Source organism: Danio rerio, chromosome 11 (genome assembly GCF_052040795.2).
Source record: "Danio rerio strain M-AB ecotype USA chromosome 11, GRCz13ab, whole genome shotgun sequence".
Lineage (NCBI taxonomy): Eukaryota > Metazoa > Chordata > Actinopteri > Cypriniformes > Danionidae > Danio > Danio rerio.
Window position 1 is genome coordinate 14,707,028 of NC_141031.1, and position 17,016 is coordinate 14,724,043.

Here is a 17,016-nt window from a genome sequence, read left to right on the forward strand (position 1 = left end):
ACTTTTCTACTTAATTAAAAGTAAAGGCGTACTCTTACTGTACCTTTACTGTAGTTGCCAATGGATATAAAGTATCCATTGGCAACTACATCTTACATTATATCTATACATTTATACAAAATAACATACATTTCTGATTTTGATGTAAAATATTTGCTAATTTTCAGCAAGCTTTTCAAGCACAGTTCTTAAAAGTTACAGCAGCCCAAAAGAAAATTTATATTCAGAGGTTCAGGGCTATGAGCCCAACTAAAGCAAAGACTTTTCCCCATGATGGTGACTTTAGTCTATGTGGTCCACATACAGTATGTTTTAAGATAACTGGGGCACATTTGCCATGTGTCATCTGGGCCACTTTAGGCTCACAGCCACATTAGCTAGAGCTAAAATATTTGCCCAAAGTGACCCACATTTGTTTTAGGATAACTGTGCCCCATTTGCCATATCTTCTCTGGGCCACTATAGGCTCAAATTCACATTAGTCATAGCTTACTAGGCCAAATATTTGCCAAAAGTAGCCCACATATGATTTAAGATAACTGGGCCACATTTTCCATATCTTCTCTGGGCCAACATAAGCTAACAGCCTCATTAGCCAGAGTTACTGTGCCGAATATTTGTTAAAAGTGGCCCACATTTGTTTTAAAATAACTGGGCCACATTTGCCATATTTTCTCTGGGCCACATTAGGTTCACAGCTGCATTAGCCAGAATTTACTGTGCCAAATATTTGTCAAAAGTGGCCCACATATGTTTTAAGATAACTGGGCAACATTTGCGACGTGCTACAGGCGTGCAAAAAAAATAGATTGACTGAATCAAAAGGTGCTCAATTTGGTCAATAACAAAAAAATAATATAGATCGCAAAATCTAACCCATCAAAACAAAAGTAACAAGACTGGTTTAAAATTTTAAGGAGTAGAAAGTACAGATATTGTAAAAATGTAAAGAATAAAAGTAAAACAGTTATCCATTGACCACTGGCTGAAAGATTTGACACATTGCACTGGAAAAAAAAACACCTACAGTATAAAGAAGTACCAAAAAATTGGGGATCTGTTTATACAATTTTTGAAACATAACCATATACGATGGCACAAGCAAAAACCTCTCTCGCTACTGGTTAATTGATTGGTATATGTATATTTTGAATGTGGAAAACAGTATATGTTTCCCATGTATAACAATTAATTTAACTGTTCAACTGAATCTGGATGTTTTGGAGGAGGGAGGGCGCAAGCTATTATAAACTATTATATAAACTATTCAGTGCAGAAAGCACTTTCCATTTGTAACAATTTCTCCCTCATTAGCATAGTACATTAGTCTTGTTTTTGAATCTGCCACTATGCTGACACATAGGCGTTTGTAGCTCCGCCCTCTTTTCAAAAGAGACCTGGGAACACAGTCCTATTGAAATTTAAAGAGACAGTCTTCAAAATGGCACAGTTATGATTCAAAAAGTTCTAAAACATAATCTGTGGGGTGTTTTGAGCTGCACATAAACAAGGAATGTCAAAGACTTTGATTAGATCCAACTGGAGCAGGTATGACTTAGTTTAGAGCCTTTAACAACAGTATGGTTTAAAAACACTATTGTATTTCCAATACATTACATAAATACTTTAGTATTTTTTCATGTGTTAGCTCCCGCTTTCAATATTAAATGTGTTGACAGAAAAGAAAACTCTGCCCCAATTGCTATTTCACAAGGTCCATCTAAAAGCTCGGACATTACAATCTTTGTGCCAATCAAACCTCCAAATCCCCAGACTGTCATAAACCACCAAATTGCATTTAATCTAATTAATTACTTGATATTTTATCCAATAATAAAAAGCTCCTGAGAGAAAGACGATGACACCATCCTGTCATTCATTATATAAAACAGTCAATAGAGAGCTCAGATGTTTATCATTTCCACAGAGCCCTTTTAAATCTGACAGGTTGATGTGAGAAAGTGATGTTTGGATTAGCTAGGGGCTTTTCAGAGGGGCTTCAGTTCTTACATATTGGTTTGGCTCAGTACCTTCACTAACTTATCTCATGTCATTATCTCCGGAGCTGACAGAGGTGTGTGTTAGATCTGCTCTAAACCTCAGAAGATTCCAGAGTAAATGACACTTTTGGAGCGTGCTGATCGGCTGATAGCTGACATCCAGAGGAAGAAATAAAGGCCGAACTATTCCTACAATGCAGATTTCTCAGTGCTGCCGAATGCATTAAGCTTGCAGTAAGGCGGTTTTTCCGCCCCATCTTTTAATTTCAGGGGGGAAATTACCATTGCCTGAGCAGAAAAGATTATTCCTCATTTACATTTCAAATCTCGGTGCTCTTGTGGCATCAGAGGCTCACAGAAGGACGAGAACATGAGGACAAAGCATTGTGAGCCGGTTAAAACCAATGCAAAATACGCTCAGTTTCTGAATCGATCCGACAACTGTCTCAGAGCTACAGTAATAGGAAATGTTATTCCACAGAATTCTGTTTGGCAGTACACAGAGGCCTTACAAAGATTTGCAGAACTGAATTCGTAAGCCTGACTTCACCTGTTTCTCACTGGTTTTAAGAACACAAGTTCCCTGATTAACAGTTTAGTAGAACTGTGCAGTAGATTTCTCCCAAAGCACTGGCCTTATGACCAAACACACACTGAATATTCACTAAAATATTTTTTGTTTTATATTCTGTAGTCTCTTGTTTATGTTGATTGTACGATAGAAAGAAATTCTATGTTCAGTTCATTAAAACTGAAGCCACTGTTTTAAAAAATGTCCCCATACATTCCTCCTAGCTTACATTGGATGACAAACATAATAGTTCCGCCCTGAAATCATTCCATTGGCTGAGCCACTGTTGCTATGTTGGACTACATAGAAATCTCAAATAGGAAAAGGCTGTTTTCAGGGAAATAAACATTCACCAAAGATTGACTCTGCAACTACACTTTACTTTGGCCTACTCTTTATTGGCTTTACTGTTTATTTTTATTATTATTTTTAATAAAATGGTTCTTTGAAAAACTGTTGACAGAGACAATATCTTCTGTGGCACTGAAAATCACCTTTTCGAAACCTTTCATTGTAAGAGTATACAGAAAATTCAATTATTTTAAAGACTCCATATAACGTGATATATTAGTCAGTATGTATGTATGTATGTATGTAATGCCATATATTTATTATTTTAATACAATAACTTTTCTATAATTTTTTTTTCTAAATTAAATTATGAAGCCAGATCAGTCTCAAAAATAATAGATTTTATAAAATAAAAATTACACATGACCAACACAATTTACATTTACAAAATCCAATTCATAAGTTCAAAACACAATTCAAAAATACACAAATCCAATTCAAAACATGATTTAAAAATACACAAATATATTTCATAAATCAAGTTTGCATCAGTTTGCATTTTTTCCCCGCGTGGGTTTCCTTCGGATGCTCCAGTTTCCCCCACAAGTCCAAAAGCATGTGGAATAGGTGAATATAGGGTATAGGCTTAATTACCCATAGTGTGTGTGTGTGTGAAGGAGTGTGTATGGATGTTTCCCAGTGATGGGTTGCAGCTGTAAGGACATCCGCTGCGTAAAACATATGATGGATAAGTTGGTGGTTCATTCCACTGTGGTGATCCCAGATTAAAAAAGGGACTAAGCCAAAAAGAAAATGAATGAATAAATGAATGAATGAATGAATGAATGATTCATAAATACTCAAATCCAGTGTATAAATTCAAAACATCATTCATAAATACTCAAATCTAATTCATAAATTCAAAACATGATTCATAAATACTCTAATCTGATTAGTAAATTCCAAACACAATTCTCAAATATTCAAATCCAATTCATAAATCAAAACACAATTTAAAAATACACAAAATCCAATTAATTTGGCAAAAAATATTTATGATTTTTGCTTGTGAATTCACAAATTGGATTTTGAAAAATGTGAAATGTGTTGTGCATGTATGAATTTAGTGGATATAATATCTTTAAGGCTGATCTGGCTCCATACAAATGCTCTATAGACAGCTAAGTATTGTGTCCTGCAAACAACCAGCCGAAAAAAAAAAAAACATGCACTTTAATATAGGCCTATTGTTTTATCATTTTCATAAAACAGCAAGAGAAAATGTTCTTCATTTTCAGAAATCTGCATATTTATAAATATAACTATTATTGTGTTTGATTTGATTGATTTTTGTGTCTTTAAGAGTGTGTGGCTTAGTTCAAGCTATCTAGACACATACAGATCAGCTCTCCTCTGTCTTATGTTGATGGGATTCCTGCTTCATTTTTAATAGGATGATTTTTAATGTCAATTAGTTCAAGCTGGTAGGAATTCTTCTTCATCAAAGGAACTCAGTGGGGGTTACACAATTCTTTCAGGCTAATGAAATATCAGTCAGCAGAATTACACTGCCCTCCAGTGTAAAAGTAGCGCATCACATCTCTCCCTCTCTTTCTCTCTTTCTCTCTCTCTCTCTCTCTCTCTCTCTCTCTCTCTCTCTCTCTCTCTCTTTCTCTTTCCAGACACTGCAGATGGGGATTCGTCACTTCTCAGGGTTATTTGTGTTGCTGTGTGTTGGTGTGACTGGGGCCTTACTTACTCTGGCAGGAGAGCATGCCTTCTATCGCCTGGTTCTTCCACATATACGCCGCAAACAGAAGTTCAAATACTGGCTTCATACTAGTCAGGTGAGCCATGAGCCTAATTTAGTTCATTCTTTCATCCACCCGTTGTTTTCAAATCAATTTGCCTTGTTTATCTTGTAAAACATAAAAAGAAATGCTTTGCAGAATGTTCAAGCTACATTTTCCCCTAAAAATCAGAGTGAATGGTCACGTGTTTTCAGAACAATTAAGACCTCTTTTGTGATATATTTATGGTGTGTTTTTTCATGTTTGTTTTTATTTTTTTTTTCTAAATATCTCCTTGTGATCCAAAAATAACACAAACACACACACTAAAAAAACACTTTTACTGCTTGCTACCTACAGTATTTAAATGAGTTGAAACAACACAAATCTTAAGTTTGTTTTGGCACAACTTAATTGTTTTATGTTCAATCTACTTAAATTTGTGAAAATAATTAAGATTTGTGTACAAATGTGTACACTATACACTGTACAAAAAGCCAGCATTTTGTACAGTGCAGATTTAAGGGTAAGTGTACAGGAACCACATTTTAAAAGCATACAGAACTATCTCTTTAAATACTAATGATGTTTCTTATTGTCTGGGCTGTTTTTCTGTTAAAATTTAGAGTTGCCCAATTTATTATTTCATCAAAATGTTTCCTTTCTTTAATCCGCTGATAACTAAGATTAAAACTGACTCTTTTTTCATAGGGCAAAGCTTTGACTCTGTAAATGAGTTGTGCTTGTTCTCTCAGGGTCTTATAAACTATACTGTCTCTAAAGGGGTGGAGAGGGATTACTGCCAAACTGAGTCAGTAATTGCCATCTCTGAAATATTGATTTTTAAAATCAAAAGCATCATGTTGATCTTTCCCATTGAGCCCTTGCTGAGACAAATCCCTTTTACTTTTCTCGTTTATTTATTTATTTATTCATTTATTTTTCAGAAAATCCACAGAGCACTGAACATGACTTACGAGGATGTGAAACGGCAGCGGGCAAACACAGAGAAAAGGTTTTGTCTTTGTTTTATTTATCTGTTTTATAAGCATCAGAATTGTCCATATTACAACTGATGAAATCACTTTTCACTTTGAATATCTTAAATCCATTTTGGATTATGAATATTTATTTTCTATTATCTTATATATTTTTTCCATTATCAGTTATCATTTTGGAATAAAATTTTAAGTTATATCTGGTTTTAGATTATTTTTTCTCTTTAATGTCATTCCAAAATTTAATGATAGCCTGGGGAATGTGCCGACATATAGCGACAATGTGCTTTGGGCATGCGGATTCCGAATCCCTTCTCCCTCTTTATCTCTGTCTCTAACTTTGCTCCCTGTCTAGCAACTGTCCAGTCATTTATAACGAAACAAAAAATCTATTCAATAAACCTAAAAATCTATCATATCATTGGTAGTGTTAGTATGATTTACACTATTAAATTACATACAGGTCAAGTCCAAGTCAAGTTGCCAGATTGGGTGGTTTTGAATTTGATTGTGGAGTAGGAAAATGCCGTAGACGGGTAGACAAAATTTGGGTGTAGAAAAGTAATTCAGTTAGCAGTGACCAGTGCATAGCGCAAACCACGTGGGTCCACCCGCAAATGGAGGTAAAATAAAGTTGTATCAAAATCTGACTCCCGAACAAATCTGACTACCATTCACGTGCATGCGCATCACACAGCGCCTGCAGTTAAACTCACAGTGGTTTATCATAACACTTTACTTGATCTTTTTTATGTGTTGTCTGATTGACAAGGAATACCTAATTATGTTTAAAAGAATTTAAAATGCCAAATAGGACGAATTAATACCCTATTTTAAAAAGTTACTATTATTCAACCAGCATTTTTTTTTTTTTACCAGAAATTACTAGGGACGGGTACTGAAACTCGGTACTTTATCGGTATCAGTGCTACATAATAAAGAGCAAAGTATCGATAAGCTCTGATGTTAACAGTTCTGCTATCGGTACTGGTGAAATATTGCTAAATAAACATTACTTACAGTAGCCTACTTTAACTGACCAACCTTTTCTAATATACAACATTTGATATTCGTCTGCACAGTTGTCAATCTCACATGAGAAATGCTCGTGTTTCAGGTGAGCGCGTTAAATATAAAAGTCTTCACAGTTCTTTTAAATTTTCAACTGCAGGGAGCACAATAAACTAAGAAAGATCCCGACTTTTGTTAGAAAAGGCAAACATGTTGATTTTTCTCCGGAAGAATGGTTAAAACAGCATCATTTTACCAAGCGTCTTTTTTAATCTGGGGTCGCCACAGCGGAATGAACTGCCAACTTATCCAGTAAATGTTTTACCCAGCAAATGCCCTTCCGCAACCCATCGCTGCGAAGCATTTATACATACTCATTCAGACTTATACACTACGGACAATTTAGCCTACCCAATTCACCTGCACCGCATGTTTTTGAACTGTGGGGGAAACCCACATGAATGCTGGGAGAGCATGCAAACTCCACACAGAAACGCCAACTGACTCAGCGGCTCGAACCAGTGACCTGCTTGCTGTGAGGCGACAGCACTATCTACTGTGTCAATGCATAGTCGTGGCAAAATTATTTTTGTTATACTTTTAGTTATGTGCTTGAGGTAGGTCAATTTATTTTTATGCTTCTGATTTTCACGCCCAGTCTTGCATGTGTGTTGTTTTCATCATGTGACCTTCACCATGTGCTCCTTTGTTCCAGTTCGCGCCATGTGTTTATGTCAACCATCTTCACCTGTGTCTCATCCCTGTGTCTAATCATTGTCATCATCCACTGTGTATTTATAGTCCTTTGTTTCCTTGAGTCCTTGTCGGGTATTCTCTCTACGTTGATGTCTGTCTTCATTCCATGGTCTTCCTGAGTTCATCTCCGTAAGTGTTGTAAATAAAAATACGTGTTTTGATAATCCTGAGATCCCGTGCCTTCTTCAAGTAAACCCGGGTGTTACACTGATAAAGTAGCATTCAACTTGAAGAGCCATTTATGGCTCGTTTTCACTGAGAGGTACAGTACATAATGGTTCGGGTCGGTACAGGTCATCTTTATCAGGCTTGCGTTTCCACTACCAAGGGTACCCTTTTTGTGGGCGTGGTGTACGACAGAGTTTAAGTCGACGTCATTCTTGCTCAAATAAATGTCAACAGTAAAGCTGTACAGGTTGTTCACAAATCATATGAGAAACACTTCTCACAAAACAGATGCTTCATACACCTTGTTTATTATTAACCTTTCTATGAACATGATTTCATTATAACTGCAGATCAATGACAGGCTAATACAGTAGGCTATTTTGTACTATGTCTGCAATTATATAAAATAAATGCAACATTTATAAACACCAACAATCCCCTTACAGTCTCTGTTACCAACTACAGAAAAACTCCACACAACAGACATTTAGTCCTTATTTAGGTTTACAAACACCACGCAACATAGCCCACAGTCGGTGCAAACCTTTCATCTGTGTCTGTAATCTTCACCAAATTTACCAGAAATTTAAAATATGGAGCAATCGCTCTCTTTTTAAAAGTCTAATCATCTTGTTTAATCCTACCCCTTTTCGCAGCGCCATACGACAGAATTTCGCAAACTCAATCTCTAGTGTGACCTGCCGATTCACTCTCGCATTTGTCAGTTTCCGACAAGATCGGGTTTCAAAAGCACGTCAATCAAGTGCACGTTATTATCAGCTCAAGAAGTTTCTTATTTCAGATATAGACGCGTACATGAGCGCAAACAAGAAAGCGAAACCGCTTGCGCTTCAGACTGACTCGTAAAAAACAGGGGCAAAGAAAAAGGGGCACAGGGTAAATCTGCTCTTCTTTTTGGCTTTGTGGCTGTTCATCAAGACCATGACATGATTTGTTTGAGCCCATATCGACCATGGCTCGTTATTATATGTATTTACGCTGTAAAAGAGCTCTCAGCTGTGTATTTTAAACATTGCGGCTCTTTTGATTTAAGTCTGGCTTGTTACTTAAGGGAATGACGTTTCTCTGTAAACCAATACCATTCAGCTGCGAGTCTAGCTCTGCCTTTTGGTAACCTTTCTCGTGTTTGGTACCCTTTCAAAAGGGTGCCGAAAAATTGGTACGGTTCGGTTCGGTACGCCTTTTGAAAGTGGAAACATCTATAAAAGCAAGTAATATAAGAAAGAAAGAAATATAATCAACAAAGAAAATGTAAATGAAAACCGTAAATAAAAAGCTTATTTATTTACTGTCTTAGTCCTATCACTTTAAACTAACAAACACTGTACATCTCTTCATATTAATGCCAAAACACTACTTTATTTATTTATTTATGTAAGTTTATACTTTTATTTTAGTTGTCTTTCTTTTCTTTGATTTTAATATCCAAAATGACTCCTCATTTCACTTAAGTTTACAGTTATAATAAAGCTTCGTTAACCAGTTTTTAATGATCAACAAAGGAATTATAATGCTTTATTTCATTATTTCATCTTTATTTACAAGTAGAAGGGTATTTACAGCTACTTTATATTTCTGTTTGTTTACATCCTGTCACTTTGTGCCCTCTGGTGGCATAGTTGCAATCTACTGTTATTCCTAAAATATGTTCTTAAGCCTCCTTTCCACTGCACATGACAAGCGACAGACGGAAGTCATTCATTGCCAATAGAGAGTAGTCCAGGAGCTGTTACGATCATCTTCAAACGTGAAAAATTAGAAACCGAATTGAGCTGCGAATCCATTCAAATATTTGCACTCCTGCGACTAGACCGTGTGTGACCGGTTGACCTGATGTGATGTTTTTCAGTGTCCGTGCGTGCAAAATGAGGAATAGTATTTATTTATTTATTTTTTGATTTAGAAGAAAGTCTATATTTAAAAAAAAAATAAAAAATTCTATTCATATTTTATTGTATGTATTTTTTTTGTTGTTGTGGGGGCTGCACGGTGGCGCAGTGAGTAGCACGTTCGCCTCACAGCAAGAAGGTCGGCGTTTCTGTGTGTGGTTTGCATGTTCTCCTCATGTTCGCTTGGATATCCTCTGGATGCTTCGGTTTCCCCCACAAGTCCAAAAACATGTGGTTTAGGTGAATTGGGTAAACTAAATTGTCCATAGTGTATGTGTGTAAATGAGTGTGTATGGGTGTTTCCCAGTGATAAGTTGCGACTGGAAGAGCACCGGCTTTGTAAAACATATGCTACTTATGCATTTAAGTTGGCAGTTTATTTTACTGTGGCGACCCCAGATTAATAAAAGGACTAAGCTGAAAAGAAAATGAATTAATTTTTTTGTCCACATTCCCTCCAAAAACCATTGTGAAAGCACAGAGAATAAAAGCTCTTGCTTTTGTTCTCCTTTATATCGGGCACAGCGAGAATCAGTTTCTGTCCCATGGTGCATGGCAAAAACAAAAATTCTATGCGATCGCCACATTCCAGTAGTCCAGATGTTGTGTGCAGTGGAAAGGTGGCTTTAGTCCCTTGCCCTCTTACCGCGTGCCAAGCGTAGTGGTAATGGTCATTTTGTAATGTCACTCACTGTACACTAAAGACAATTTAATTTATTCAATTCACCTTTAGCGCATGTCTTTGGACTGTGGGGGAAACCGGAGCACCTGGAGGAAACACACAAATATGGGGAGAACATCCAAACTCGCTTCTTAATGTTAGGGGACAGTTATAAACACTCGCATAGTTGCATGTTGTAATATTTAAAATATCCAGCGGCAACACAGTACTGGGAAACACCCAAACACTCTCAACATCACACACATATTCACTCACTGTACACTACAGCCAATTTATTTGATCCAATTCACCTAAATTGCATGTCTTTGAACTCTGGAGGAAACCAGAGCACCCAAAATTAATTAACAAAATAAAGAATAACAACACAATTATAATAAATTGTTATTATAAATTAAATTTAAATTATAAACTACTTATATTTTATAGTGCAATAACCTTTCACAATTTTAAGTGTATTTTTGATTAAATAAATTCAGCTTTGCTGAGCAAAACAGGCTAATTTTAAAACATTTGAAAATCCTAGAGACACAACTTATGACAGGTAGTTCATGTGCTGTTTCGACGTCTATTTTTTATGGTTAGGCTATTTTTAGCTACATTTTATTCCTTTTACATTCATCAACTGGCACTAAAGTCAAGACTGCATCTGTTAACTAAGGCTAACATGCCAGGATAATATAAATTTAAAGAGCTTTGTCTTCAAAATGAGCACTTCAAAGTCTGGGTGTTAAAAGCAGACAAGAGAAAACTCTGTAAAACTACTATTGAGCTATAAAATATGAAAAAGGGAGCACTTTGCAACCAATCAAACAGTAAATAGGCCTTCGTGTATCTCAGATTTTTTTTTTTTTTGAAAATCTGAGATATATTATCCAATATTCTCTTAGTGGCTATAAAGTGATGCAAAATGATAATCAAGTTTTAATTTATGGTGTTAATTTAATATTTTTTTTTGTATTATATCATTAACGTATTATTAACTCCTGTTTTTTCATTTATTAGATGTTCTTTCATTCATTTTTTTTTTTTGGCTTAGTCTCTTTGTTAATCTGGGGTTGCCACAGTGGAATGAACCTTAACTTATCCAGCATATGTTTTACGTAGCGGATGCCCTTCCAGCTGCAACCCATCACAGGGAAACGTCCATACACATGCATTCACACACATATACTATAGACAATTTAGCTTACCCAATTAATCTATAGGGCATGTCTTTGGACTTGTGGGGGAAACCGGAGCACCCGGAGGAAACCCACGCAAACACAGTGAGAACATGCAAACTCCACACAAAAACGTCAACTGGCCCAGCTGAGGCTTGAACCAGTGACCTTCTTGCTGTAAGGCGACCGTGCTACCCACTACACCAACGTGAAGCCCTAAATATCACTGTAGTTTTTCTAATTGCACTTTATATTTTATACCTAGGTATCCTGCACTTGATCACTCCTGGTTAGACCTAAACTGCATTTCGTTGCTTTGTACTTGTACATGTGTAATAACAATAAAGTTTAATGTAATCTGATCTTATGGAAATTGGATGTTTGACTTAAAGTGGAAACCCTGTTATATAAAAAGAGTATCTTAATAAATAAATAAACTAATTCCTATCTAAATAATTTTTTTTTCCCAGCTGTAACATTCAGAAAGCCCAGCCGCATCCTCCACCTCAACCTGCTCCGCTTGGATCATTTGCCAGGTGGAACAACGAGAGTGCCAAGGTAGCACAGGAGCCTAAAGACAACAAGAGGGTCCATTTCAACCTGGAGACCCTCAACACCCGTCGACTCCTCCCCCGAGTTGTGTCAGACGGGGGCCAAACCAGCTCCGCCTCCACGTTGAGTTCTGGGGCTGGGAGTTTATTGGCGAGAGTGTGTGAAAATGGGGGGCCTGTTCAGCGGGCCACCTCGTCAGTGAGATCCTCGAGCCCCTCCGGACAGGACGAGCTGGAGGAGCTCCAGACGAAGATTGAGGAAATCCGTGGACATTTGAAAGCTGCTCTGGCTCGCAGGGCTGAACTTCAGACAACACTGGCTAAAGAGAGAGCGGCTGCTGCTCTCACCACGGCAACAACGACTGCTCCGCCCACAGTCACAGCTACCATTTGCCCCGCCCTCACCAAAGAGCCGACAGATTTAAAAAGGTGATGCTCACATTACGAGCAGTATGAACATTGTTAAAATGGACATGTTTTTTTAGCGTTTGCCTTCAAAAAAAAAGGAAAAAAAACACCAGGACTCTTTTAAAATATCATGCTAAGGCAGCTTTGATCCTTGGTACAGTTATTACGCTAATAGAGCCTCATGTTACATCTTCTGAAGCATCTCTACAACTCCTGTTAAAGGGATAGTTCACCCCTAAAATTTAAGTTTACTCACTATTTACTCACCTTCATGTGGTTAAAAACAGAGGAAGAAAAAAACTTGTAAGCTTTGACGTATAATATTAAAAAACAAATACTATGAAAATTAATGCCCACATAGCAAAATTTCTCTAGCCCAGATATGGCCCACACAATCAGCTTTTGCTTGGCCCACATTCTGCAGTGAATTACGGAACATGATTGGACCAAGTCTGGCTTCCATACAAGGGCCAAGCATGAACCACGGCCAAATCTCAGCCAAGTTAATAACCAGGGCTTGACATTAACTTTTTTGATCACCAGCCACTGTGGCTAGTAGATTTCCAACATTACTAGCCACTCACCATTTTCACTAGCCACATATTTCTTGTTGGAAAAATATATTTTGCTTAAATTTGACTTTGACATGCTAAATTATTTGATTTAGATATTGTGTTGTCCACATGCCTTCTCATTCATTCATCAACTTTTTGTGCTTATTGTGTATTAGCTTGCTCAGTGTGCATGAGCAAATGGGTCGTGTCACAACGCAATGATTTTTTATTCCACAACTTTTTCAGAGCTCAAAATTAAGGATTTACCAAATTTATTTCTGACCACAGCAAATAAGTATTTCTTAGCCACAATTGTTTATGTGTAAAAACAAGGAAAATATAGCTGAATAGGTGCACTTTTAATTCAACAAATTTTTTCTTTAAAAAAAATATTACATTCAAAACATTACATTTAAAAAAATAATTATTGTCATGTATCTAAAATATTCATAGTAATCTGTCCTGGCTAAAAGTCCCAGATCACCAGTTAACTACACATGAACGGGGAGTAATATCCCATTAAAGCAATGTTATTGTAAAAAATGATAATTAAACCATATTAACAAAAATAACTGTAAGCAAAAGAAAGCAGGTGAAACATACTGTGCACACGGTTAATGTTAGGAATGTTAATAATCTCCTCTAAGAATAATTCAAATGAAAGCAGTGATCGCTGCTGCTCACAAAAGAATATGTGCATTTTTTTTTTATCTTGAGCTCTTGAAAGCAGCAGGACTGTGGGTGCACGATCGGCACTCTTTGTCCAGTCTATTTCAAAGGGAACCAATCGCACCAGTTGCGCTTCCTCTAGGCACAGTTGCTTTGCGCAAGTAAACGGGAGCGTGGGCACGCTTTTTAACAGTCGCACGCATCACATCAGCTGTTAGCGCGAGTGATCATGCTTTCTTTCTGTATTCACCAGTTATTTTTGTCAGTCGTGCTGCTTCTTGATTTTAATATCACATTTGCACAAATATTGGGCCATGCTTATTGTCAAACCCTGCTTTTAGGAAAACTACCATTTAAAAATGATTTCCAACCAGCCAAAGTGGCTAGTGGAGGTGTTTGTCTAATCCGCCACAGATGAAATCTACCCGCATTTGGCGGGTTGGCGGGTGTTAATGTAAAGCCCTGTTAATAACCCATAATTGGGCCTGAACTGAACCAGATATGTAGATGTGTCACAACTGCAATGAATTTGATAAACCAATGAAGCATTTTGTTTTATCACTTTTCTTTATATATTTATTCCTTTACTTAAAAATAATTTTAATGTTTTTAAAAGTGGGTCAAGATAAGCCAAACTTACATGGCCCACATATACTGTTACCTGGGTGGTAACAGATTTCCAGATTTCTTCAAAAATATCCCCTTGTGTTTAAAAGATGAAAGAAAGTCAGACAGTAACTTAAAAGGACAGTAAATAATGGCAGAATGCTAATTTTTGAAAGAACTATTCGTTCACATTTGCAGGTAGAAACCTAAAGAACAAACGCTAGAAGGTTGAAGGCACCATGAAAGTCCATGCTGTACTCTCAGAGCTTTATTTATTCACATCCCAGAAGGACGTTTCCCCTTGGCCAGCTGTGGATATGGATCAAAATAAACCCCTGTTGCACCCAGAGCCTCATTGCAGAGTCAGAGGTAGAACAGAACATTGATTTTGCTGCTTTAGCAATGGTTTTATAGCTTGTTTTTGTCTGATCAAAAAAATTGCTATTGTTATTGATCTTTTATCCTCCATGAAGTAATATGGGCATATGAATGGCCAGGATGCCTGTTTGAATCAAGTTTGATGTTAAAGAAATAAATGTGATCTTGTCATAAATTGGATTCCTTGCATGAAAAGACTTCACACCAGAGAGTTGTGTAGATAAATATATTTTTTTTAGGATTTTGTTGTTGAATTTTTTTCGTTGTATATGAAAAACATTTTGATGGATGAAACAAACTCCAAAAATTTGTGTCAGAAGCACATTTAACACTGTGTTAAATAAACTTTGTTTAAAACGTTACAGGTGCTGGTCATATAAAAATAATATCTTTATTTATTTCACTAATTCCAATTAAGAAGAGAACTTTGATAATGTAGTTATACACTCAGTCCACACAGACTGTTTCGAGTGTTTATTTCTTTTAATTTTGATGACAACTAATGAAAACCCCAAATTCAGTGTCTTAGAAAATGATAAAATTGTGTAAAGGTTTAGTATTGAAGACACCTGGTGCCATACTCTAATCAGCTAATTAATTTTAAACACTTGCAACACCTTTAAATGGTATCTCAATCTATTTCTTTAAGCTACACAGTCATGGGGAAGACAACCCCACTGACACCTTGCACAAACAGAGCAAGACACAAAAGTCATTGCAAATGAGGTTGGCTGTTTACAGAGCTTTGTTTCAAAGTACATTAATATAGAGGCGAAGGGAAGGACAAGGTGTGGTAGAAAAAAATGTACAAGAAATCAGGATGACCGCGCCCTGGAAGGAACTGTGAAACAAAACCCCTTAAAAATGTGGGGGAGGTTCACAAAGAGTGGACTGCAGCTGAAGTCAGTGCTTCAAGAACCACTACGCACAGACGTATGCTAGACATGAGTTTCAACTGTCACATTACTTGTGTCAAACCACTCTTTAACAACAGATAACATCAGAAGCACCTCGCCTGGGCTAAAGACAGGACTGCTGCTGAGTGCTCCGAATGTATGCGCTCGGATGAAAGTAAAATTTAGAAATCAGGGTCCCAGAGTCTGGTGGAAGAGTGGAGAGGCACACAACCCACGTTGCTTGAGGTCCAGCGTAAAGTTTCCACAGCAATGGTTTGGGGTGCCATGTCATCTGGTGTTGCTCCACTGTGGAGTCCAAGGTCAATGCAGCGGTATACCAGGACATTATAGAGCACTTTTGGCTTCCTGCTGCTGACCAACTTTATAGAGATGTAGATTTGATTTTCCAACAGGATTTGGCACTTGCACACAGTAACTGGTTTAGGAACCATGATATCCCTGTTCTTAATTGGCTAGCAAACTCGTCTGACCTTAACCCTATAAAAAATCTATGAGGTGATATGCCTGACCTAAATATGCAGAAGAGCTGATGGCACCTAACACCTAAACGACTCCATGCCATGATGCAGTAATTCAGGCAGAAAGGGCCCAAACCAAGTATTAAGTGCTGTACATGCTCATACTTTTCATGTTTATACTTTTCAGTTGGTCTAAATTTCTAGAAATCCTTTCTTTGTATTAGTCTTCAAATTTTCTGAGATACTGAATTTAGCGTTTTCATAAGTTGTCAATAAAATCTTTAAAATAAAATAAACACTTGAAATATGTCAGTCTGTGTTAAATGAATGTATACATTATACAAGTTTTACTTCTTGTATGGACCAGCACCACAATACAATACAATAATTGAATTTTGGGGGGAATTGAGTATACAGTTTTCTTTAAAGTTTTACAAGCAAATTGTTTGCCCAGTCTGGCTTGATACTGGACTTCTGCTGCTCAACAGTCCGTGGCCATTGTTGTCTGATTCTCTTTTTCATTACAGACCTGCAAGTATCTGGACTGCAGGCAAGCCTGTCCAAAACTTGGACTCTGTGCCTATAAAACCATGCTGTTGTAGCACATGCACACTAAGACTGGATCCAATAACCATGAAAGACTTTATGTTAATGGCTTAATGTCTTTTTACAATCTGAATATTGGCCTCCATGTCTATCTTTTCCCATCCACCTATTTCATCAATAGTGTCTGGCTGCAGACTTGCACATGCACATGCACTTTTAGACACCTCAACTGTGACATCATTGTAAGGGATAGGGTTAGGGCAGGGGTGGCCAATCCTGTTCCTGGAGATCTACCTTCCTGCAGATTTCAGTTGCAACCCTTATTAAACACACCTGTCTGTAATTATCAAGTTTCAGGTCCTAATTAATTGGTTCAGGTGGGTTTGATCAGGGAAGGAGCTAAACTGTACAGGAAAGTAGATCTTAAGGAACAGGATTGAGCACCCCTGGGTGCAGGGAAGCACTCACACAATCACACAGTATGGCCAATTTAGTTTTATTCAGTTCATCAATACCACAACTTTAGACTACGGGGGAAAGCAAAGCACTCTGAGCAACCCACAAAACATAGGGAGAACATGCAAACTCTACA

General features: G+C 37.1%; 2 protein-coding genes across 7 annotated transcripts in view; one reads left to right on the plus strand and one right to left on the minus strand.

Moving 5' to 3' along the window:
• Positions 1 to 14,744, plus strand: part of grin3bb (glutamate receptor, ionotropic, N-methyl-D-aspartate 3Bb) — a 195,793-nt gene extending 181,049 nt beyond the window's left edge. For 4 of the 5 annotated variants that reach the window (XM_087273481.1, XM_087273484.1, XM_087273485.1 and 1 more), the window contains exons 7-9: positions 4,545 to 4,709; positions 5,600 to 5,667; positions 11,808 to 14,204. In XM_087273481.1, coding sequence (XP_087129607.1) covers positions 4,545 to 4,709; positions 5,600 to 5,667; positions 11,808 to 12,321 — 747 coding nt within the window. In that variant the 3' untranslated portion in view covers positions 12,322 to 14,204. Of the gene's footprint in view, positions 1 to 4,544; positions 4,710 to 5,599; positions 5,668 to 11,807; positions 14,205 to 14,323 lie in introns of those variants that run through there. The other variant, XM_087273482.1, reaches the window with a different exon arrangement.
• The window catches only part of LOC147834763 (uncharacterized), a 64,812-nt gene that overhangs the window by 45,207 nt on the left and 2,589 nt on the right, over positions 1 to 17,016 (minus strand). The gene's annotated exons all lie outside the window — the stretch shown is intronic.